Source organism: Pollicipes pollicipes, unplaced genomic scaffold (assembly GCF_011947565.3).
Source record: "Pollicipes pollicipes isolate AB1234 unplaced genomic scaffold, Ppol_2.1 Scaffold_6686;HRSCAF=7923_pilon_pilon_pilon, whole genome shotgun sequence".
NCBI lineage: Eukaryota > Metazoa > Arthropoda > Thecostraca > Pollicipedomorpha > Pollicipedidae > Pollicipes > Pollicipes pollicipes.
The window spans coordinates 6,487,711-6,511,710 of NW_023596921.1; the positions used below are offsets into that span (position 1 = coordinate 6,487,711).

At 47.9% G+C, this 24,000-nt stretch overlaps 1 protein-coding gene across 2 annotated transcripts in view; it reads left to right on the forward strand.

The window, feature by feature from the left end:
* The window catches only part of LOC119107072 (excitatory amino acid transporter 1), a 60,897-nt gene that overhangs the window by 6,763 nt on the left and 30,134 nt on the right, over positions 1–24,000 (forward strand). Inside the window, exons 1-3 of one of the 2 annotated variants that reach the window (XM_037230429.1) lie at positions 7,111–7,334; positions 11,668–12,128; positions 21,788–21,830. In XM_037230429.1, coding sequence (XP_037086324.1) covers positions 11,689–12,128; positions 21,788–21,830 — 483 coding nt within the window. In that variant the 5' untranslated portion in view covers positions 7,111–7,334; positions 11,668–11,688. Of the gene's footprint in view, positions 1–7,110; positions 7,335–11,667; positions 12,129–21,787; positions 21,831–24,000 lie in introns of those variants that run through there. The other variant, XM_037230428.1, reaches the window with a different exon arrangement.

Consider the following 24,000-nt stretch of genomic DNA (forward strand, 5'->3'; position numbering starts at 1 on the left):
AATTAACAGATCCTGTCCATCAGAGCGGCGCTCACTGCTGAGTGTGGAGGGGCCGTGCCTGTCGTGCGCTATGCTCCGGAACAGAGCCGCGCAGAATGAACGTAGTTGAGCTGACTCGTCGTCGCGAGAACTTTCGCGCCGCTCCGCACCACTCAATGCCACTGTAATGCATTGCTATCTGTTCACGAAATGATCTCCGTCCGACGCTGCAGCAATGAGCTCCCTGTGTGACCGAACATCAGCTCCGGTTCGGGATCCGTTCCGTGCCTGCTCCCGGCGCCGCTGCCAAGGATGGGCGGACTGCAGAGTCACCCCGAAGTGAAGGCAGGAAGCAGTGGTTGGCAGTGGTCTCTGCCTGGCTGTGCGTTCAGTTCGTGGCGCCTGCCCTCGTTAGTTGTTTTTAATGGCATGGAAGCCGTTGTTTATACGCCGAGGCTTTTGTGTGGAATTAGTGCCAGGGACGAAGTCAGCGGACGAGAAGTTTGGTGCTGGCGGAAATTCCGAAGCTGAGTAGGCGGCTTGCTCTGACTCCCTGTGCACTAAAATAATTCGCTCGTTCACCGATATCCAGAGCCTATCAGAGTGAAGCACAGTTTAAACATATCGAGTGAGTTTCACCGGCCACACAGCGAGCTTAACTGCATGCATCGGACCCATGACCGGCTGGCCTGGCACCAGCAGAGCCAATGAAAGCACCCGTCGTGGGGATCGAACTGACAGCAACATCTGACACGTGCCAAACTGAACGTTGGGCCGATTATATCCAGACTGTTGAACCAATTCCAGGACGAAGGCGAGCCGACCACCGCCAAATTAAATACGTACATCCTAGCACTGTGCGACCTGTGCAAGCATGTCCAAAGAGGCATTGTGTGGCTTGTTCAGTGTAACCTCTACAGGCAAATCGCAAAAGCGTACCGTAGTTTGTTCAAGTTGTCGAAGTTCATGATCGGCATGTAAGCGCCGGTCTTAATAATTATAGGTAGGCACTGGGTACTAACGACAACTATTTCCCATTCAGACCAATACCGCCGGCTTAATAAGTTTGGGGCCGCGAAAGCTTCACTTAGAGACTTCATTCATGTCTTATTATATTGCATATTGCCGTTACTACGCGCATTACCATGCTGTTTAGAGGTTTTGCGCTCTGGTCCAAAAGTGCACTGCCTCTGCCAGATGGTACGATAGGCGTACAGTCGTCTGCTCTTCGGTAGTCTGGTCCGCCTCCTCGTAACTGCTTTCTCGCGTAAGCCTTACCGAATTTATGGCAAACAGTGTGAATTAGGCGAGACATCTTCAAATATTCAACAACCAAAACGAGTAATATACATGGAAAAATAAATAGCCCGTTCTGTGATCTGTATGTGAGAGCTCTGCGATTCACACAAAGCCGCACGCTCACCGGGTGCAATACAGGAATTAGGCGTAAGGAATCAGGCTTAACACGCGCTCGAGTGGCCGGTTGGATGCCCTTCGCTCGGGGGGGGGGGGGGGGAGGGGTCAATTTGACCCCGCTGAGATCTAAGAAAGGAACTCTCTCAGGGAGAGTTCTCTCAGGAACTAAGAAAGCTAGAGAAAGAAAATGCACAGGGTGTGTTGGCCTGTACGTGAGCTCACTTAGGTGAAAGTCTGAGGATCCTCGGCCATCCCCTTCGGATCAAATAGGGTCAAACAAGGTCAAACTCCAAGTTGGTCTCCAGTGTCGCTAGAACCTGGATACCTGTTCTAAGTAAAAGGTCACATGCTCCTTTAAGGTCAATGACCTTTTTTGACATTTCGGAGGTCACGGTGACCAAAATCCATAGAAGACCGTTTTGAGCTTTGCATTTGAGCAAGCGACAGAGATTACGATAGGCTGTTTGTTCCTAAAAACGAAATGTTGACCTGGGTCATTTTAGGCCAGGGACCTATTTTGACCTCTGAGAAGTTCACAGAAGATGTCTTATATGCGGTTCCTGTTATTAAAAGATTAAAAATGAGCACCAGAACCTACCTCGTACAACAAGCTCCATAGGCATAAGAAAGATTAGTTTTGGCCTTGGTCTGACATTTAAACCTGGCCCTAATCCAATGTTATTCGTTTCTTCAACTGTAGTGTTGACTAAGAAAGTATCTCAGAGATGCATAGCTCCATCTAACTCTCCGGTTGTTCTATCAGATCAAGCGATTCCCTAGAAGTTGACTTCGCTGAATCCATGGCCTGGCTTTGACCTGGAGTAGGTCAGCGACCTTACAAGGTGCATCCAATTTTATGTCAAAAGATTCGCTTTCTAATTGTCTACAACTATGCAAAATTTAGCGCGGCTGCGCCTCGCCGTTCAGAAACCATTCCCGAAAACCCTCGGGGGGGGGGGGGGGTCAATTTGACACCTCACCCGAGCGCGTGTTGAGGAATTAGGCTGAGCGAATCAGGCTGAAAGAATCAGGCTTAGGGAGTCAGGTTTAAGATCCCCACAACAGCCGCACGCTCCCGGTGCGCAATACAGGAATCAAGGCTTGCAACCTCTCCAGCAGTTCATGCGTCTGCACTCTTAGCGACGTATGCTCCTAACGTGTTCTTTTTACGCAGCACATCCGATTCAGATAACTCTCGCAGATCGGTAGCTATGAAAACAGACGCCAGTCGTAGTTTATTTGCGCACGGCACCTCTGAACGTCCCAACCCAGAGCGAACGGACGAGCCGCAGGCATCTGTCGTGCAGAGCAGGATCATCCCATATGAAGGAGTCAGCCTGAGCATTAGTAGGACACGATGATCTTACGTGAGAGGCAGTCTGAATATCAACAGAGCAGAATTATATCACTTGAAGGGGCGGCCTGAGAATTGGCAGAGCGGAATCATTTCACCTGAGGGGGTTAGCCTGAGTATTAACGGAGCAGAATCATATTACTTGAAGGGGGAGCATGAGCATTGACAGAGCAGAACCACCTCATCTGAAGGATGCAGACTGAGTATAAACAGGGCAGAATCACCTCACCTGAAGGAGGCAGCCTGAGAATGAACGGAGCAGAATCATCTCAATTGAAGGGGGCAGTCTGAATATTAACAGGGCAGAATCATTTCACCTGAAGGAGGCAGTCTGAATATTAACAGAGTAGAATCATTTCACTTGTGGAGGACAGCCGAGTATTTAGAGAGCACAATCATCTCACCTGAGGGGGCAGCCTGAGTATTAACAAAGTAAGCTCATCTTACCTGAAGAGCGACCTGAGGCCAGTTTTATAAAACAAAAATACCGTCAGCAGAGGGGATTTTTCTCAAATTTTCCTCCTCCGAGTTTTATAAAGCTCGGAGCAAAAAAATTCTCCTCCACGAAAATCCTCCGTCGTCGAGAGCAATTTTCCTCCATCGGGTTTTACAAACAAAATGTGCGGCGAGAATCGCAATGGTAAATGCGCAGTTATTGTGGAAAATGGGCCGATAAAAAAATCAACCTCATCGCTGCGCTTTTTTAATCAAGGGTGACATACTTTTATCAAAATGCGCCCTGAGTACGTTGCGATGGCTCAGAAACCTAGCTTCAGGGTGCGCGCATCTTCACTGCTCAGCTTGTATCGTTTTGTTCCCACCTGACTGATGGTGAAATCGACATCAGGCCTACATCAGACTACTGATAAGGACCGGCAGTGTACATTATGCTCCGAGATGCCTATGCGGTGCTTTGGTTCTACCCCATGCGTGTAAGACGCAGAAGCATAGACTGCAAGCAACGTCTCTGAAAACATTGTCCAGAATTCAGCAACATGCTACAGCGTACAGGTGAGCATCGACTTATAAATATTTGCGCTATTGCAGGATATATCACAGCTTTACCCACACGCCAACATCTTGCTGCTTGTAGCACGCTAAGACACAGAGTGGGGGGGAGGGGGGCGGCGTAGCAGTGCAGCCTCTGTCTAGTTGCTGGATGGAGGGGAGGGGGGAGCTTTTGTCAAAATTTGCCCTTATTTGTGCGGCAGTTCTCCCTGCCCCCACCTCCTCCCCCCCTTCCCATTCATGGCCTATGCTTGGGTGGTAACCAGTGATCTGAATTCTTGAATGAGTACCTGAAGCATTTGTATTATTTCTAGTGGCAAGGAAAAAGGGGAACAACACAATGCTTAAGTGCATAGATATCTTAACAGGCCCTTTGAACTAGTCATCTTAGATGTTTACACCAGACTAAATATCTTCTTTTTGTGTGCAACTTAGATGGTATTTGCTATTTGCATCCCTGGTTGTCGTTGCCTGCCCATCTTTCTGTGAAGTTAGTGATTTATGTAGTGATAGCCTCCCCTCACCCCCACCCCACATCCAACCCACCATCTTTACACTCCTGGGCAACAGCAATAGTTTCACTAGTTTCTGTGATTAAGTTGCCGGTTGCCCCCCCCCCCCCCCCCTAACCCCTGGTGCTCCAGATGGCCTCTCTCACCCATGTGCTAAGTTGTGACGAAGTCACGACTAATGGCTGTATTCATTCAGAGTTACCCTCGTGTGCTGAAGTGCCTTATTTAAGAATGCGTAACTGTACTGTTTACATTATGGTATGAAATAGCACCATGACAAGCAAAAGGGGGGGGGGGGGGCAAGGGCTATCCCTCAGATCAAAGCAGCTAGGTTGATGCACACCTCCGCGTTGTTAAATTTCTATGCATGCAATGACGCTAATACAATGAGAACAGGCTAAGGCTGTGATTGTTCTCCAATCATTAGATTGATAGCTTGTTTTGCTATTGACAATGTTAATGATATCGCCACAGCGCATAATTCAACCGGGCGGCCCCTACGAAACCCTGCTGTGGCCCTGTTTTCCATCACTTTTAACTAATGTTCGCTTTGGGCTCCTCGGCGATATTGTGGGTCACGAATTTCTTGAGGCTGTGCGTGGGACTGGAAGATAAGGACACTGGTGTTCCATTATTTTCATGAGAATTTAATTTTATGTTTCACTGCTGGGTTTGAAGGTACTAAATTTAATCAGGTGTAAGTCCCCATCAGTCATGAGTCCTACTTCATTTCGAACTCAAGCTTTTTGCATTTTAAAGTGATTGTTGAACGCCCCCCCCCCCCCCTCCTCCTACTGTTGTTATATGCGCTTCTCTGTCAACTAACATGCAATGTGCATGTTAACTGAACATGCAAGTAGAGTGCAACGGCCTGCAAATATTCTGGCAAGTGTATACCTAACTCTGATGATTATATGCGTGAAACCAATGCATTCCATGATTGATGTTCTGTCTCTGGTTGCAGATGAATGACAGTAGACGCTGCCCGATTTCGAGGTGTCCCTGTGTCGAGCGGCCCTCATCAGGTCCATCAACCGGCAGCGACAACAAAATCATGCAAACTGCTTGGAACTTTAAATGTTGTTGGCATTGCCATGAGCAAAATACGGTGTTTTTTCTGTTGTCATGTTTGCCTTTTTGTCTCAAATACATAGACTTGCCTCCGCCTAATTTGTGTTCAAATAGCTGGTGAAAGTAAAGGTAGGACACTATTTGCTATGTAACGCAATCAGGGCAGGTATCTGGCATGTTCAGCAAAGTCTTCCAGTTTTGTGGTAACCGTGTCATTAGGAATGTAGGCATGATGCATTGGTAGAAGGCAGCTAGTAGTCTACCTGCATGACCATTCCTAGGATGCATCGTCCTCTCAAGCATCTGTAAAACGCGCGTTGGCTGTCGAACGGTCCGCCGTCAGCGCTAACCATGGCACCTCTTAGGTGCCCATGCGCCAAGCAGTAAATTTTTTGTTCTTTTTCACCACCGCCAAGCATCGCTGTCAACTCTCTCGTTGACGCATTCGGCACGCCCCGTCCTTGAAATAGCTTCTGTCGATAGTGTCAGTTTTGGCGGCGCGGTTGCAGCTGAGGGTGTCAATGACGGCGGGCAAATGCGTGTTGAGATTTGGGCCGAAAACGATGAAAGCGAACAAAAGGAATAATACGCTTGTCAGGTTTGGAATTGCTGTAAAAAATAGGAATTTTGGCCACAGCAGGACCCCAAACTCCTTAGAACGTGATAATGGATGCCTACGTAGACCAATACCAACGGGCTCGCGTTGCTTCGAGTGAAGACATGCATAACTGAACCTTGGTGTGTATCTGTAGAGAAGCCTGCCTGCCTGCCTGGATCCTACATCCCACTAGACCTATTTGCTTAGATTCTACGACCTACGTTCGATTTCTCTGCCACCGAGATAAGTTGGTTCTGGGGAGATCAGAGGAGGATGGAGGAATACCCAGGTGTATTCCTTGGTAGGTAGGTACCATGTAGGCATGCGCCAAACAGTGAAATATTGATACGCGGGGCTGCAAGCAGTGCCATTAAACCAGGAGATGAATCGGGCTGGGGGGGGGGGGGGGGGGGCGGGCATATGCCATGGGATTTCAGTCAATGGTAGTAAACAAATGCCTTACCGCATGGTACCAGAATTCAAACGCCATTTCCCCTAATTTTGCGTGCAATATTTCGCCAATGAGATAATAACTGGGTAATTTATTCAAAGTATGCATGTCTTTGTTTTCATTGAACTACTTTTGTGGCATGCTTGTGGTTGAGTATTCACTTATAACCGGCAAACCGAATGGGGGGGGGGGCATGACCACTCCCTAGCCTCCCTTAGACGTGGTCTGACCCTCTCACACGAAGTTATATGCCGTGCTCCAAGTGCGTTTCCGGGAGCTCAGATTCCTCAACACAACTTCCTGCAAACGGTGGACAGAACAGCGACCAATGCGCAAGCGCCTACCCATGCCGCACTATTTTATTCAGATCTGACATGTGTCTCAGCAAAGGATTTTACCAATGCGTTACTTACCACACTGGCTTTATATCTACTCGGCATAACCATGAATGTATTTTTTACGCGACTCCGAATGTTTCATACCTTTAACTTTTCAGAAAATGCAAAAGTTTCGCACGCCGAGCTATATTTTCCTGTGTACCTTTGACCACTGCCTACTGCTCGGGTAGAAATTGGTTTTGAATATAAATGTTAAAATGTTATTGCGGAACAAAGATACAAATGGCACACAAAAGACACTTGTTGCACCTTATTGGTAACAACAAAAGCTATTAGTCGTTCTCAATAAGCATAATCGACCATCGTAAAAATAAAAGATGTTTGTTTGCGGCACGATAGCATCTGGCACTTCTGATAGGCAACAGCTGACTGAGTCTAAAAAAGCCGTCGACGGTGAAATTTACGTCGGTGGTCAGTACCGTTTATAAAACTCGGCAAACGGAGGAAATTTTTTGGTGGAGTTATTTCTTTTCGCAGGGGGCGACATAATTTTTTTTTATAAACTGGCCTCTGAATATTAATGGCTGAGCTCTCAGATCTTATGTAGGTAAGAACAATTTCACAATTTCGTTTGTGTTAATCGGCAAGAATTTTCAAGACGACCCGTTCTCAATTTTTTGTTTAGGATTAAGTGGTACGATAAACATCGCTGCAATCGGATGTTGGCATGAAAAACTCAAGAATGAAGACGGGAACCAGCATATAGTCATAGCTGAGTATCATTGCAAGCTGTTGTGAAAACAACGTTTGCTATCAGTATATGCGTAGGCAGCACTCCTATCAATTTATGGCACAATGTTTCTCACCGTGTATCGGAACGGGTACATGGACTTGATGTGTCACTTCACTGGAAATGCCATACGTGTCGGCACTATATGTTGGAGACATTTCTGTCTCAAAATAAGATCTTAGGGGCAAATAAGACCTTAGGGATCTTATTTGCAAGCCTAAACTAGCGCGTAATGGAAGTACAGCCGACAATCAAATCATGTTTTGACATAAGAATAATATGATATCATATCGTCAATAACTTAAGCAAATAAATGAATGGAATAAAAACCATGCCTACAACGTCGGATTTTTTATGTCACGTGCATGAGTGCTGGTGTGTCAATGTTTGTTTCTACGCAAAAAATGCAACGCAAAAGCGAGTACATTTGACATTATCCTCAGAGATGAATGCCACCCAGAATCGACATCTGTCATCTGCGCTGCGACACTTTCTAGCAGAGAAGTTATGATGACTGCCAGAAATTGTTTGACCTTTTGACAATTGCAACCACTAAGCAGCAAAAAAAAACGTACATTCTGGCAAGATATGGCCACACTTTCTTTTCTAGTTCTCCTAGCTGAACGCTTGGGCTTTCTATGATGTCACCTGATTATACAGGACATCCAGTACTGTTGCTGAAGTGTGTTTTTTTTCTATGTGGGCATGCGCACAGCGAATTTGTCTACAGTTGCAAGATTGCTGCAGTGCGTGCAGCATCCCACGCTATCACCACGCATCGTTACCGAGTACCAAGAGCTGGTGTGTTCATCGTATATTATGACATCACCCAGCTGGCGCTCACACTTCAGCACTGTGTGCACCAAAGCTACCTGACCTCGACTGCACGGTTCGCCGTATCTGTGTTTATCTAAACGTAGCGCGGATGATATGCCTTGAATGTTTTTGCTGCCGCCTCTGCAGCTCCGCCACGGCTCCCTTAATGGAGCCGAAGGCCGCAAAGCTGGCGGTACGCGAGTGAGCTAGGGGTGCGCACCGAAAGCCAGTCAGCGGCGCAGCTACCCGTTCCTCTTCAAATAACTATATTTTGCCATGCCAAACCATGCCTTGGTCGAAGTCTTGCCACTACGGCGTCGGAACTAACGTTTCTTTGATAGATCTTATCACATTGAAATTGCATTCAGTTGTGTAATAAGGAATACGGTGATACGGAAATGTCAGGAACCACCTATCTCAACAGGATGCCCTAATCTGAACAGAATGCCCTACCGCCAATCCTCTAAACTGTATTACTAGGACGGCCCTTTTCAAACTCAAGAAATGACGAAAAAAATAGCAAAATGATTGTTTTTTCCTCGCCCATTCCTGTATCGTTTGGGTCGCCGAATTGGAATCTTCCTTCTGCATACCATTTTTGTTTTTAGTTTGACCTTGCAGGTCATTTAAAACTTCAGGTCGTTTAAAACCTTCGGGTCGTTTAAAGGTCGTTTAAAAATCATTTGAAGATCATTGCAAATCCTTTAAGCCTTCTGAGTTCACTGCAAACCAAATTTGCAGGGCAAAGGGTTGTTTACACGCTTGGAGACATTTCGCATAGTATCGTCGGTGTACGGGTACCAACTACTAGCTTGTCGAATAAACAAACTGGGCGTAAAACGGCCAGAAAAGCTGGTAGAGAATTCGAGCATTGGCCAAACATGTTAGCATTTTTTCGGGCTTGCTGGTGGTATACAACTGATATGCTTGAGCGTTTACAGCCGGTACAAGAGGCCGGTACAAAATGGAGGAATTGCTCCATTTTGCATTGTTTTGGGAACTAAAACCAGGAACACAGGTAACGAGAACCCGGGCCATACAAGCGCAATCCATGTTGAGTGTTTTCATGTCAGAAAAAAACCAAGATACGTTGTTGTTTAACATCCAAGGAGTGGGTGTACCAGGAGTAAGCAAGTTGCCGATGTAATAGATAATGATTGTGACTACCAGCTCGAAATTTCCTCAGCTTGGTGATCATGTGACATGGAAAGTGCAGACATATAACATATAAATCCTCTAAAATTATTTATGGGCACAAACAACCTAGGCAGTTAGCGCTCCGTTAAAGCTCAACAACGAACCAAATTAAATATCGCTTCAACACACGTATGAATGTCCGATTGAATACCTTTCACTCGAGTAGGGGTCAGTCTGACCCTCCTGAGATCTAAAAATCCAGTCATACTAGAAACATGAAATTCACAAGCTGGGTTAACCTGTATGTGAACACATTTGTGTGACTTTCAAATTCTTAGGTCATGACCTTTGGGTAAAGTAAGTAAGGTCAAACAAAGTCAAACTCGAGACGGCTACCCTAAGCGTCCCCAGAGCTCCTCATATGACCGTCTTAAACCTGGATACCTGTTCCAAGCAAGAGGTTGCCGGTATTCATTTAAGGTCAGTGGCCTTGTTGTACATTTGTAAGACTATGGTAACCCAAATCCTGCGGAACTGTTTCGGTCTTTGTATTAGAATAAGCGTCAGAGATTACTTTAGGCGGTATGTTTCTCAAACATATAAAATGTTAACCTGGTTCGTTTAAGATCAGCGACCTTCTCTAACAATTCACAAATCCATGGAAGATGTTTGATGCTGGTCCCTATTATTAATTAATTCAAAGTTAGCGACAGAAACTACCCCATGCAGCAAACTCTTCAGTAAAAAAGCAGGTGAGCTTAGGCCTCGGCCTACTCTTCACGCCTGACTCTAGGCCAATTAATTTTGTTGTAAGTCTAAATTCGATTGCTTTGTTGCCTTAGAAAATATAACAGATACACATGGCCCTGTCTAAAACTCCGCTGTCGCATCAGATTGTACGAGTACCTACAGATTGCATTTGCTGACAACCATGACCTGACTTTGGCCTGCCATAGGTCAGCGACAGTACAATGCACTTCAAACGTGTTATACCAAGAGATCCGCTATTTATTTAGTTGCCTTCAACTATACAAAGTTTGGCGCGGCTACGTTGCGCTGTTCGGAAATTATTCTCTTAAAACCCTAGGGGGGAAGGGGGCGGGGGGTGAACTGACCCCGATCCAAACACGTGTAAAGCCATCGTTACTCATCCGCACCAATCATGTTAACCATTCTTCTCCGCTCAAATATGGTAGCAATTTAAGTCAGTCATGGCACCATTGGACAAGAGCGTCATTTATTTATTCGTCGAGTTGTGATTTATGGAAATGCTCAGGATGTCGACGGCCTGCCTGAACCCAATGTACTAGGTGACCGTTCGATTCCAAGCGACTACTCGTGGCGATGACCACTGTTTTTCGGCGCCGGAAGCTGTTAACTCTGCAGCCCTGGTAACGACGCTGCACTTTTTTGCAGACAAGTGTACCGTAATGATGCGTATGTTTTACCTGCAAGGTGCCGGGAGCAAGATGTGCCCATAGTGAGCAGGCATCACTCTATTTTTTTTAAAAACCTTTTACCGATGGCTTTTGAGATTTTCCGCAAGAAGCATCCGATCTTTCTGTTGAAATGCGAGAAAAAGAGAGCCTGAAGTTAAGCATGCCTTATATGAAAACCTTCTAAGCAAATTTTATTTCAGACCAGAACAGCTGGGAAAATAGAATCGAAGATTTCACTAAGGGGACTCAGCTTGAATTTCCGATTGGCACCTTGGCACTAATGTGACCACTGGAGCCACCGCCGGTTCGTGCAAAGGTGTGCCGCGTTTTGCTTTGAACAGAAAAGGAGCAACCCTAGTGTGCAATAAGTGGCATTTGAGTCAAGCTTGAGGAAAACTTGGGAACGTGTTTGCGTCCTCATCTCCTTGTACTTGGATGCGGCGAGTGCATGCCTTTCTGTATGGGTTTCACCCGCCTTCGCTGAACTTGAAAAGGTCCCCGGGTTTCCCGTTTCCTTGAACTCTGGGGCCAGCTGCAGCTCGTTAGGATATCACATATTTTGTAACTCTGTACCCTGTCCACAGGAACAACTACAGCTTGTGAGGATGCCATGCCGTCTGTAACTCTGTACCATGCCCACAGGAACAACTGTACCCTATGAGCATGTTTCATCTTATTTAAGTAGGTGTCCTTCCCTCACGACCATCCGCAGCCTGTGAGGGTGTCCCATCTTCTATAACTATGCTCCCTTTCCTCAGGACCTGCGGCAGCCTGTAAAGATGCCTGGACACGCACGGCTGAAGCGGGCACGCAGCTGCCTGAAGACGAACGCGCTGACGCTGCTAACGCTGCTGGGCGTTGTGGCTGGCATCGTGCTCGGCCTGATCTTACGCACCTCCAGTGACGAGTCGTGGTCGGCGCGCGACGCCATGTACGTCGCTTTCGTCGGCGACTTGTTCCTGCGCATGCTGAAGGCGCTGATTCTGCCGCTGATTGTATCCAGCCTGATCTCGGCCGTCGGCAACCTGGACCTCAGCCTGTCGGGCCGAATCGGCGCGCGCGCCGTCTGCTACTACATGGTGACCACGGTGATGGCCGTTATCCTGGGCATCATTCTGGTGGTGGCCATCCACCCGGGCCAGGGCAACGACGAGGGCATCGTCAAAGTCGAATTCGGCCGCAACACCACCACCGCGGACACGCTCATGGACCTGATCAGGTGAGTCGCGTGGGTCAGCCGGGTCGACCTCATAATTTCGGCTGACGGGCTGTTCTAATGAACCCATCAGACGAGTCGACGGTCTCCATAATGGATCTCATCAGACTAGTCGATGAATCTTGCTGACGGGCCTCATCAGACCTGTGGCTGGTTCACCTTATGGTGCTTTATCAAATTACGGGCCGCCTCATCTGTAGAGCAAATTGAAAGCTTGTAGTCGGGGCGGTGCCGCCGGGGGAGACGCGGGACGCGCCTCCACCCCTACCATCAGTTAGGAGGGGACATTCCCCCTATCTCAGCAGCCCTTTTTGCGGAAGAAAACAACTTATTTACAAAGATTTTCACCACGGGATCCATATCCCACAATGTCTACCGTGAGGAAGCTTCCTCACATAGGTAGGACTACATTGCTAGAGGTGCTACCTCGATGCAGCTTGGGTGTCCAAAAGATCGTTCGGCGGTATTCTGCTACACGGGTCGGGCATATTGCATGCCTTCCATGTCTTCCTGCCTAGATTTTAAAGCCGAATTAGAAGGTGGTTACACATCATCAAGTGCCTAGCTACCTATTAATGATGTGCTGATGTATATCATGCTATTGCTATTTATTAATAATGGATATTATACATTGTTTACGGAAAGATGAAGACTGATATCGAGTCGTAATACGAGTACTAAAATGAAATGTCGTTAATTCTTGGGGTAACACTGTTATTTTCATACGCTCTACAAGACGTAAGTAGGTCACGGTACTCGTCGAGGTCAGTCTGAGGCCAAGTCTAAAAATTATTAGCCCTTAGCTTGTTTAGGTATGGACAGATTTGGACAAAGTTGCAGAAGTACTTCCCTATGCGATGCATGTGCTTTTGCTTGTGTCATTTAAGTTTTGGACATTTTATGCTATTATAACTTGTAGTGTAATGGTTTCCGTCGAGTTTTCCTCCAGCGGCTGGCCGGACTGGCAGGAGCCAACTTAAAGTATTGTTCACAACTCTTGATATGATAGTGCTAATACAAATCAAGTTCAAGATTACCTTGATGCGTAAATATGAGTAAAAAGTAGTTGCTTTCTGAGATGGGATCACTTGACCTAGGCTGGAATTGCGAAAACCATATCCAAGAAAATGCAGGGACGTGGCCAAGTTTTGGTCTAAGGGGAACATGGCGCGATTAGCAAAGACGATTACACTAGATAGTAAGCAGTTCCTCAGGATTTGTGTTCAAACTAACAACATTGCGGATGTAATTTAGCATTTATCTATCAGTAATACATCATCAAGTATCATCAAGTAACTTATCCATCATATCAGTATCTATCATATATCAGTAAGGACAATGTTGACTTCATGTCTGAGAACATTCGCGGTCATCGCGTCATTTCAAATTTACGGTGCGCTGGGAAATCCTTAGGGGTCACAAATATCCTCCACTCGCACCAGTCGGGAGGGGTTAAAACCGCACAGGACAGCATGCAACCTAGCATGCGTTTTGTTTCAAGTCTATCACGTCGTAACATGGCGCTCAAGTGATCTGAACAGACCCTCTGCACCTGTTTCTTTTCCATGTTCAACCTTGTAACAACTTTACTTTTGGTGACGCAGAAGCCGTGCATGCCAACCCTATGGAAGCGCCCAGGAGTAATGCCGCTGGAAAGACAAGGGAGCTGCCGCCGTCTTGCCATTTGCCGAGGAGGCGAGTATGTCCCCCGCCCATTCTTCGGAATGTCAGGCGCAATGCGCGGGAGCCCGCCTTCGAAGTCGTCCAGCTTCTACATCACCTCACGACCCCACCCGCCAGTTCAGCCGCTGCTGAACGCTGGCTCAGCACGCGGCAGTGGCTGAAAACTTGCCTCGCTTTTTGGTGACGCAGAACGGGATCAACACAGCACCAGTGGGTCACGAGCGTAGCTTTCGCCTGGGTCGAGTGGATACAGCTCGTGCCGAAGTCCCTTTTGCCAGTATGATAACGTCACGCTAAAGAGGGTTTGGCCGTACTCAGGGCCGTACCATGACGGTAGTGGTGTAGACATGGAAGGAGTATCTGAGCTCTGTGATCTGCAAGCAGCATTCCGTTGGGATACTTTATTACCACTGTAATAAATGGGCAAATTTACTCTCTGTTAACATTTCGACAATCCGACTAAAATCCTTTTAATTGGGCGGCCAAGCCACAGCGTAGCTCTAGGATAAACATATACGAAATTGCACCCTTCGAAGCTCTTGCCACTAGATATATTGCGCTTCTATACCACTTTGACCAACTGACCTGGACGACAAGATTCTTTGTGCTTAGAAGATACGGTACTGTGAGAAAATATATTTTCGTGGGCTTGTAGCAAGTGCCGTCCTTCCAAATTGACAGGGGAAAGGCAGATGGCCTTTTAATTTTTTCTTCTTTCCAGTCAACGCCTACAATATGCCAACGCCTTCGCGGCAATGTTATATTTTCAGAAAGTTATAGGTTAAGTCTCAGTCCCTGTCTCGCTGCCACGCCTCCTCGCCGTGCGGAAGTGCAGGGCAAGGCACATACGCAGTTTGCATAGCACTTGTCGATTAGGGGAACGCTAAGTATCAAACGCTTGATTTATCATTCAATTTTTTATTCAAACGTCGTGATGGCTTCACGTCCTTGCCGACCCCCTCCCCCCCCCCCCCCCCGATCAAGCATTGGTGGTGCTGCCGCGCTTATGGCATAGCTCATCCACTGAGCCAGGCAGCTCAGAGAGCAGTCGCTGAATCTCCCTTCAAACACTAAGCCTGGTTATGTCTACAAAAAGCGTGATCCTATTCACGCTTTTAAGCAGCACTGTCCAAGGAACCCGGAGCAGGATTTCTGACTGTGGGGATGGAGATTGCGCCATCTTTTTTGGGATCCACTGAGAGTTGTTTTCATCCTTGGACCTTCTACATGCTGTTTCCGGTCCAGATGTTTCGCTATTGCCTCCGCTTAGGTGCGTGTACCTACACTTGTTAATTTTTACGCACACAAACTAGAGCAGGCAATTAGTAGATCACGTATTAATCAAGCACATAACCCCAAGCGCCGCAATGTTCAGCTGTCTGTTTCATTTCACATTACTTTATGATTGCTGTAGGTAGGTAGAGCCCACCGTTTGTCGCAGGCGCCGCGGTTTCTTAAGTTTTTGAAAGCAGTGTCCCGCCAAATGTTCGATGGTTCGTGGAACCAATTACTAAGCACTAGCATTCGCAACCCACCACCACTGCACCTCATACCGCGCCTTACCCTGTAACTTTCTGCGCTGTGCATGGGATCGGCCCGGGAGCACTGCAGCCGCCAGCTGGCCTTAGATTGGCCATGTCGTGCCACGCAGCGCACGGTTCGGCCTCGGAGATCGGCGCACTCGGCGTTAAGTGCACGAGGAGCGCTGGGCGGCGGGTACCAATCAGCGGAGGCAGCGCCAGAGCCAAGCGGTAGCCTCATTGGAGCGTGGCGCCCCCGACAACAGAGGCGCGGGAGGGTTCGGGTTCAGGGTAGCAGTCCATCTTCGTCAGCTGACTGCGCCGTATTTGGTCTGCGTGGTACCCCGGCAGCGTGGGCGCGGACGGGGCAGGCACAGGTGTAAGGTTCAGTGATGTTCATGGCGTCCGACTTATTCCTCTGCGCCAATGCCGCGTACTACCTCCGCTGACTCCACCGCTCGCATGTCAACCACCCAGTCGGCTACAAACGTGCCCCACAGAGCCGCTGGCAAGAAGTCCTTCCGAAAGCACCATGAGCCTGGCGTGCGATGGTCAAGGGGACACCTGGGAGTGCCTAACAGAGAACTCTGAGGGCTGGCGGGCGGGTGCGTTCATTCGGTATCCCAAACACTCTGAGGCAATCTCGTTGATACACCACTTCCTTCCGCCCAGCCGCCACCCGGACGAACCTAAAGAACTGAGGGCAGGTGACATGTGCTCACTGCGCCGTATCGCAGTAACTAGGCTTTTCGCAAAGTTGGCAGCTTTCTGAATCCGTGGCAGACAACATTTGGCAGCCCTGCCACAAACTTGGAGGAAGTACAGTGGTTGGGGGACGTTGTGAGCCTGTACCAGCAGCCCAATGACTTTGGGTGTGAAATAGTGCAGGCCCTGGTCGAAGGCCATGCCCAGGGCCTTCACAGTGAGGCATGTCGGGATTCGTTGGCCTGACTGGATAATGCAGACGCTGAATACGTGTTTTTGATGTAAGATTTGGTGCCGACGATGATGAAATAGGTTATCTTGCAGTTGATTTCGAGGCATTTGGACTGTAACCAACTCTGAAGGTGTAGAATAGCCTGCTCGACACTGGCCTCCAGGTGGGGTGAGCTGATGACGTCGGGAGAGGGGTGGTCCAGGAGTTGAGTGTCATCAGCATGGGACAAGAGTCGGCCATGGGGAAGAAATAATGCCAGGTAGATGAAGGAGATGGGGAAGATAACATGTCCGACTATGGAGCTGTGAGCAACGCCATGAGTGAGTGGGCGAATCAAGTGAGAGCCTCACACCACCATTGGCTTCCGGTCACGCAGGTAGATGGGGAACCAGTCTGAGCATACGCCTCACCATTCTAACTTGTGTGGGAAAACACCATGATCGACGCTGTCAAAAGCTGTACATGAGTCGAGCGTCGTCAACAATCCCATTTCACCCTCGTCGATAATCTTTGCGATCTACTCGACAACGTCGACCATTACGTCCTCCATGGAGTGTCAGGGCCGGAAAGCCTATCCATATTGAGACAGTACATGGTTTTCCCGTAGGCACGACGCAGATTTCCTGCAGTCAATCTTTTCCACATTTTTCCAGCAAAAAAAAAAAACAGACCAACGCGAATGTTTTTTTTTTCACGCTGTTGTGCGTTGACAAGACGCTCCCGCGCAGGGTTGAGAGTATTGTCAAGAAGTCTGGGTTGCTATCACAATAGCATGACGCAAAAGAGATCTGAAGAGCATGTTGGTTCGACCGCCCATCTTCCCACCTCCATGCATTCAGAGAATAGGCACTGCCATTGCTGTCAGTGCGGGCTGTGAGGGAATGCACGACAAATACCCCAGCATGCCGCCTGACATATAGATCGTGCATGCAGGGCCTGATCCGGAGGGAGGGCTCATGGGGCCACGCCCACTTTGGGCCATGAGTTTTGGTGTCCCGAAAGGGCATCACAATATCTTGATGAAGGAGCATCAAGCTTTTACTTTACAGCATCACAATTTTTGTGTTCGAGAGGCAACAAATTCCAGGCACGCCACAAGGAGCCCAAAATCTTAATTTTTTAATCGCCAAATTTCAGTGTCTTTTCAAGGTTCGTGCCGTCTCGCTTGACGGAGTTCTGAATTAATCTATTCGGCGAGAGGCACCAAACCCTTCATTTAAGGGAACTCAATTCCAGAGCATGTCACAAAGGGCCCTGAGCCCTTGTCATTAATGTGAGTTAATAAGTGAGTCATTATGAGTGAGTCGTTGTGGGTCATTCTTCAGGGAAACAGAAGTCCATAGGCACAGCAATGTTGTGGTTCCCGCCATGATGAGATCATAGATCTGACCAATGGGAGAGGAGGCGATTCTGAAAGCCAATTTGCCAGCCGAAAAGGAGCATGCTGGGACGGCTTGGTGGTTTTGATTTATAGCCGGGATGTTCATATCATGCATTGCTTTATCTCCATACCCAGACCTTGAAGTACGGGGCATGGTTCAGATAAAAAAATATCCCCCACATACAAAACGTTCGCACAATACTCCTTTGCATGCAAAGCGTCTGCACAATATCCCCTACATGCAAAGCGTTAGCACGATATCCCCTACTTGCAAAGCGTCCGCACAATATCCCGACATGCAAAGTGTCTGTACAATATTCCCTACATCAAAGCGTCCGCACAACATCCCCTACTAGCAAAGCCTCTGCTCAATATTCACTACATGCCAAGCGCTCGCACAATATCTCCTACATGCAGAGCGTCCGCACGATAGGATGTTAGTCAGTTATCGGGCTATAAGGGCGCGTCAGCTGCAATGGTTTTTCGCGCCGACACATGATTGGTTGTAACAAGTCTTCACTGCGCAAAGACGTTTTGTCGAGCAAAAGAGTTGGGTCATATCTTCGCAGGTTGAGTGCATTTAACAGCCTTGGTGGCAAACTCTCCATCTGAAAAACTTGGTGCAAGCCCGTGTAAAGTGTATTGCTTCACGTGACATAGGCGACAGAAGCACTGTCACGCGGGGGAATGGGAACTAGCATTGCCGTTCGGCCTTTGGGCTGCAAAGTGGTTGAAGCAAGTTCTGCTTAGTGGTTCGGGTTACGCGGCGTTCTACCTAGAATATGGATACAATTTGCACTTTCTGTCCCTCTCCCAACTAGAGCAAATCATCTAGAGCCTACGCGCATTGGCTGCCTGAATGCTTCCTTTTGTCCTTGTGAAGTCCTTACTGGAGACATGAACTTTCAATCAGCCAAACGCATTGACTTCGGAGTGACTTCATTTGCAATCAAAATGTACCCGGCCTTGCGACGCCAGCCAGCACTCCTGTCCAGTGAGTCTAAACTTCAGAGGCTTTGTGGTGGTCGTCGTCGTCATGGGGCGTCGGACGAACTTTGTACTAACGCCGGCGCTGCAGACAGCTGTAATTCCAACTGTCTGCAATTGGCTATTGTTCTCCGCCTGCCAGGCGGAGGAAGGGAATGGTGCCTTGTGCGCCACTCTCACTGTCGGGTGATCAGTGCGCGAGTGTGGAGAGGGCGAGTGACCATAAATAATCATCGGAAACAAGCACCGGCACACATGGGATGCCGGAGCATAGGATGGTGACGGATGCCGACTATGGATGACGTCGATCAATATGACCTTTGTTAAACACCCTTGGTTGATGCTAATCGTTTAAAAGGAGTCGTTTTTGCTTATTACATGGATGCATCGCGCGGAAATAAACTCAGAAGTTGCTTTGAGAATGCCCGATGAGACAGGAATATATATTAGTTGACCTGATATGGCCTTGACACTGACCTGAGAAACCAAACATATCCCAGCAAATCTTATCAAGCTTTGCATGAGGTACTGGATGCCGTTTCGCATGTTCAATTCCAGCCCATTCCAACCCGAATACACAAGGATTGGGGATTAGGTACCTAACCCTTCATCTATCAGAGTGAAGTTGATGCGGACCACATTCAGTGCAAGGGTTCGGTTTTGAATGAAAGATATGGAAGTGGAGTGCCATTTTGTGGCGCTCGCAATGATGGTAGTGTGTCCTTAGCGCTAGAGTCGAAAGGGCGTAGAGGTCAATATTTCCATAGGTCAATATTTGCTGAAACTTGACGGTTTTTCAACTCATACCGTCTCCTTGTTCTGGACCGAAAAAGGCGCGAAATTTTTTCTGGTGGGCTAGATTAGTTTAATTTCTTGTTAGTTGCTGATCTGATTCTCGCGATTTAATGCGTCAGAACGTAATTTTAAACTGTCATGAGCGTGTATAGTACACTGAGTGCCACTGAGGACACTGAGTGTCAGTAATCCGCTCATGGGAACATTATGGTTCCAATAACAGTTCAGGAGGCACCGGAAGGTTTCGAGCGGCTGCAGGAACAGTCATGTGCTCAGGGCGCAACTCAGCGTTTTTTTTTTTAACGCTGTTGACTGTGCGCAACGGCGGGCTCCAGTACAATAACGACAACCTGAGATGTTTAAAAGGCAGGATCTAAAACCGACTAGATGAAGCAGACACGCTTGTTTTCCGAAATAACTCTTCCGATCAACTTGAAACCTTCACCAATCGATTCGGAGCAATGAGGTGAGTCACATCAGTGAGGTGTGGCGATGTGGAGACCTGACCCGAGGTCAGTCGCCTCAAAAACGCGAGGGGAAAATTTCACACGCGAAAGCAGACAACTCAGATATCAGAACCTACTGCATCGATTGTTTTGAAACCTTCACCATCGGATGCACCATACCTGATTGCCTCTTGCAGGAGCCTGCAGTTGAAAATTTGGTGACCTCAGAGCGGGTCAAAAGTCGTTAAATTTCATAAATTCCAAAATTATTGATTGCAGACAACTCTGTCCTCAGAACCTATCAAGCCGATCGCTGCCAAGGCTCTGCCATGCGCCATACCTGATTTCCTCCTGTTGCATTTGAAAATTTGGTGACCCTGAGTGAGGTTAAAAGTCGTCAAATTTCACAATTTCCAAACTTCTTACCTGCAGACAACTCATTCAGAACTTACTACTCCGATCTTCTCCAATGCTTCACCATTCGATTAGAGATACCTAGCAACTGCGATGCATACCATGAAGCCATACGCTATTTCTTTTGTAGTGCCTAAGCGCGGTCATTGTTCTTTTTATTTTTTGCAATCGTTGTCATTACAGCGAAAGCATTTCTGCGTATTTCGTGTGCGAACGCAAGGGCGCTGTTTTTTTTTTTGGGGGGGGGGGGGTGAACAAAGACACACAAAGTACACCGTACGGGAGATATTTTAGTCGGTACATTTGGGACGGTCGTAGTCGTCAAATCACGCATTGCCGCGGTTGCGTACAGCACGCACGATGAAGCTCAACGTTCCTGTCGGCAGAAGCAGTAATGTCTTTTCCGTCATTTTTGCCACCGTTTGCTTCTGGGCCTCGCACCTGTGTGACAAGGTTATAAGGTATGGGAATCCAATGGTGAAGGTTCAACAACGATCAGTACAGCAGGCCTTGAGATCTGAGTTGGCTGCTTTTGCACGTAAAGTTTGTCCTTCGTATTTTTTTACGAGTTTGACCCCAAACCAACTTTCGATTTCGCCACCCCATGACTCACCTCACTGCACTGAATCGATTGCTGAAGGTTTCAAATCACCCTCCCTCACATATTTTTAGACCCTGCACGTTTGGAACGGAAAAATGATGCCGTTCAGAGCTGTCAATATAGCTCAATGGGTGCAGTTCGCAGTGTTGTGCGCTATGCTGAATGTTTTGGAAGAGACACATCGTCGATCCGAATATTGAGAAAAGACCAGGTACAGAAATTACCAAATTGCGGCAAGTATGCTACGACGTAGCACTGGATGGAGAAGTGGATGTGGTAAACTTGTCTGACTATCGGTTTTGAAACAAAAAAGCGTGACCATCTAGCCCCATTTCCGAAAGGGCGTCGTCGCCGTTCGCCACCTCGGTAACCATCGGTGACCTGTGCGTCGTGTGGGGGAGGGGGGGGGGGGCAACTGACAAAGGTCGTTCATAGAACCACCGTGCGGAAGCATCTTCGTCAACGCACCGGTCATATGTTCGGTCATGGCGCGGTCAAGCCTGCTTGCCACAACTCTCACACCGTCCCTCTCAAAAACCAGCTCACCGAGCCGGTCGCCTCCGGGTCGGGCTGACAGAAAGCGGGCAGGGACGGCTAAAAACATGCCGTGATCTCTCAGAGTAACCGGTTAGTTGATTGCCTTGTCCTATGATAGAACAGTTCGCTGTCGCGGGCGCGACGTGATCCATGCTCCCGTGGCCTGCTATGGTCAGCATGAGAGACCATCCAGGGACCGTTGAAGGTGGCCGGAATACACCCAGAACACCACCGCCCAAACATAGGCTCCAGCGCGGGAACAAATAATGCTGAAGAACCGTGTGCACACTGGGTGATGCATTATTCATATGCGACCAACTTTAAGATGCTTCGGGGATCTAACCATTTTTTCTTTTTTCAGGAACATGTTTCCTCCGAACCTGGTGCAGGCTGCCGGATTCCACGTAAGCGATCTTCTTTAATGATCCATCTTTTGCCAGCGTGTGTGTAATTAGCATGAAGCAATACCGACGGCAATTTAGCTAGGGTGCTACCGTGCAGAAGGCGGCCAGTGTTTTGGTGCATAGTGGCCCAAAATAATCCAACGGACGTGGTACGCCGCTAACGCCGGTTGCCGGGCGCCGGCTCCAGTTCGCGGAAGCCTCAGTGACCTGGCTACGGTGCCCCCTGTCGTAGCGCCGGCGGCTGGCGCAGCTGTTTGGTGAGTCGCTTCCCCGCAAGGGTCATGGTTTGTGGTCCTGCACTGGCCGCATCGATCAGTGACCTGGCTACGGTGCCCCTGTCGTAGCGCCGGCGGCTGGCGCAGCTGTTTGGTGAGTCGTTTCCGCAAGGGTCATGGTTTGTGGTCTGCACTGGCCGCATCAGATCAGTGACCTGGCTACGGTGCCCCCTGTCGTAGTGCCGGCGGCTGGCGCAGCTGTTTTGGTGAGTCGTTTCCCGCGAGGGTCATGGTTTGTGGTCTGCACTGGCCGCATCAGATCAGTGACCTGGCTACGGTGCCCCCTGTCGTAGTGCCGGCGGCTGGCGCAGCTGTTTTGGTGAGTCGCTTCCCGCAAGGGTCATGGTTTGTGGTCTGCACTGGCCGCATCAGATCGCTGCCATTCCGCCAAACATCGGCATGTTTTCCGCGGGCAGTCACTGATGCATTTCCCATTGGAATTCGTCTTTGTCCTTTGAAGCAATTTTCGTAACTGTCATTGAAGCATTCCTGAATGTGACATTATTCGCGATATTTTGTTTGACGCGATGCGCCGCAAAACATCATTTATCTGTGTTCTTTGTGTAAAACTAAAATATTTTGCATTTTTTTGCTTAGCAACCATCCACGAGGTGGCTTTTCGGGTTTCAACTCGTTACAACGTTTGCTAGCTTAGGGTCGTTACATCATTCACTCACCCGTTGCAACAAGTTACAAAGCATACTGTAAAAGAGTGTGCTGCAAAACATACTACAACATACAATGCTACGAACTATGCTATAAGGTATGATGATATAAGAAAACGATGCGACAAGATACGGTACGATAAATTAAGATACGATACGATAAATTACGATATGATAAGATACGGTACTATAAATACCGTGAGATAAAATTCGGAGCTATAAACTACGTTCAAAGTCGGATCGATAACCAAGAAAGATTACACACGTACATACCTATGGCATGCAATCACACATATGACCAGCATGGGCTTGAAACTAAGGCGAATGACCTAAACATTTGCGTTTTCAACAGCGAGAGTCTAATCCCATGGATGTCAGAGATAAAGACAGAGTGGTGGTCGGAGGGACGTGATCCCATGTCGTCGCGAGACAACAAGGAAAAGTTCGCTTGGTTGCTTCCAATTGAGTTTACCGTGAGGTTACATTTGTCTTTAAACAGCGTGTTCAGCGCAAAATTCGCAAGCCCCGCCGCCGGCCATTGTAGAAACGCTCGTCAAGGGTGTTTTGTCCACGACATCGCGACACACGCAACCACACTAACACACACAATCATAGTGCGCGCACAAACATGCACATCTCATACACCAAAGCAAACGCATGTACATTTACAAATGTGTGGTTAAGTCGTTGCTTATGCAGTTAATTTTGGGATGTCGAAATGACAAGAGTCAAAGTCATTTTCACGACGTCAGAGGCTTGGCAGGCTGAATCAAGCGCAGATACATAACACAGTAGTTGACAGAATGAATTTCGATATCATCTTCCCTTAAGACATACACTTAACAAGAGACAAAATACCCTTTATCAAAGTTCTCTGGAAATGCAGCTCATACCTTTCGTTTTATACGAGCAACGGTAGACAAACATCTATTCTTATTCACTGACATCTCCAGCATGATGTCTTCTCCAATGCGCGCACGATAGGGGCAAATATGCTATTTTGAGATGCAAGATTGCCACTGATACGTACTTACTCGCATTTACGTATGTCCCAAATGGTCGTGAAATATGTTTTTATGTTCGCTTAGATGGAATACTGAGCAGGTGCGACTGCCACCATGTTTTTCTTGGAGAAGATGTCGGCTTATCACAGATTCAGAAAAGACAGCTTTAATTACATTTGCTAAAACAATATTAACGCTAGTAATGAGTTTATTTCAGTGACAGACA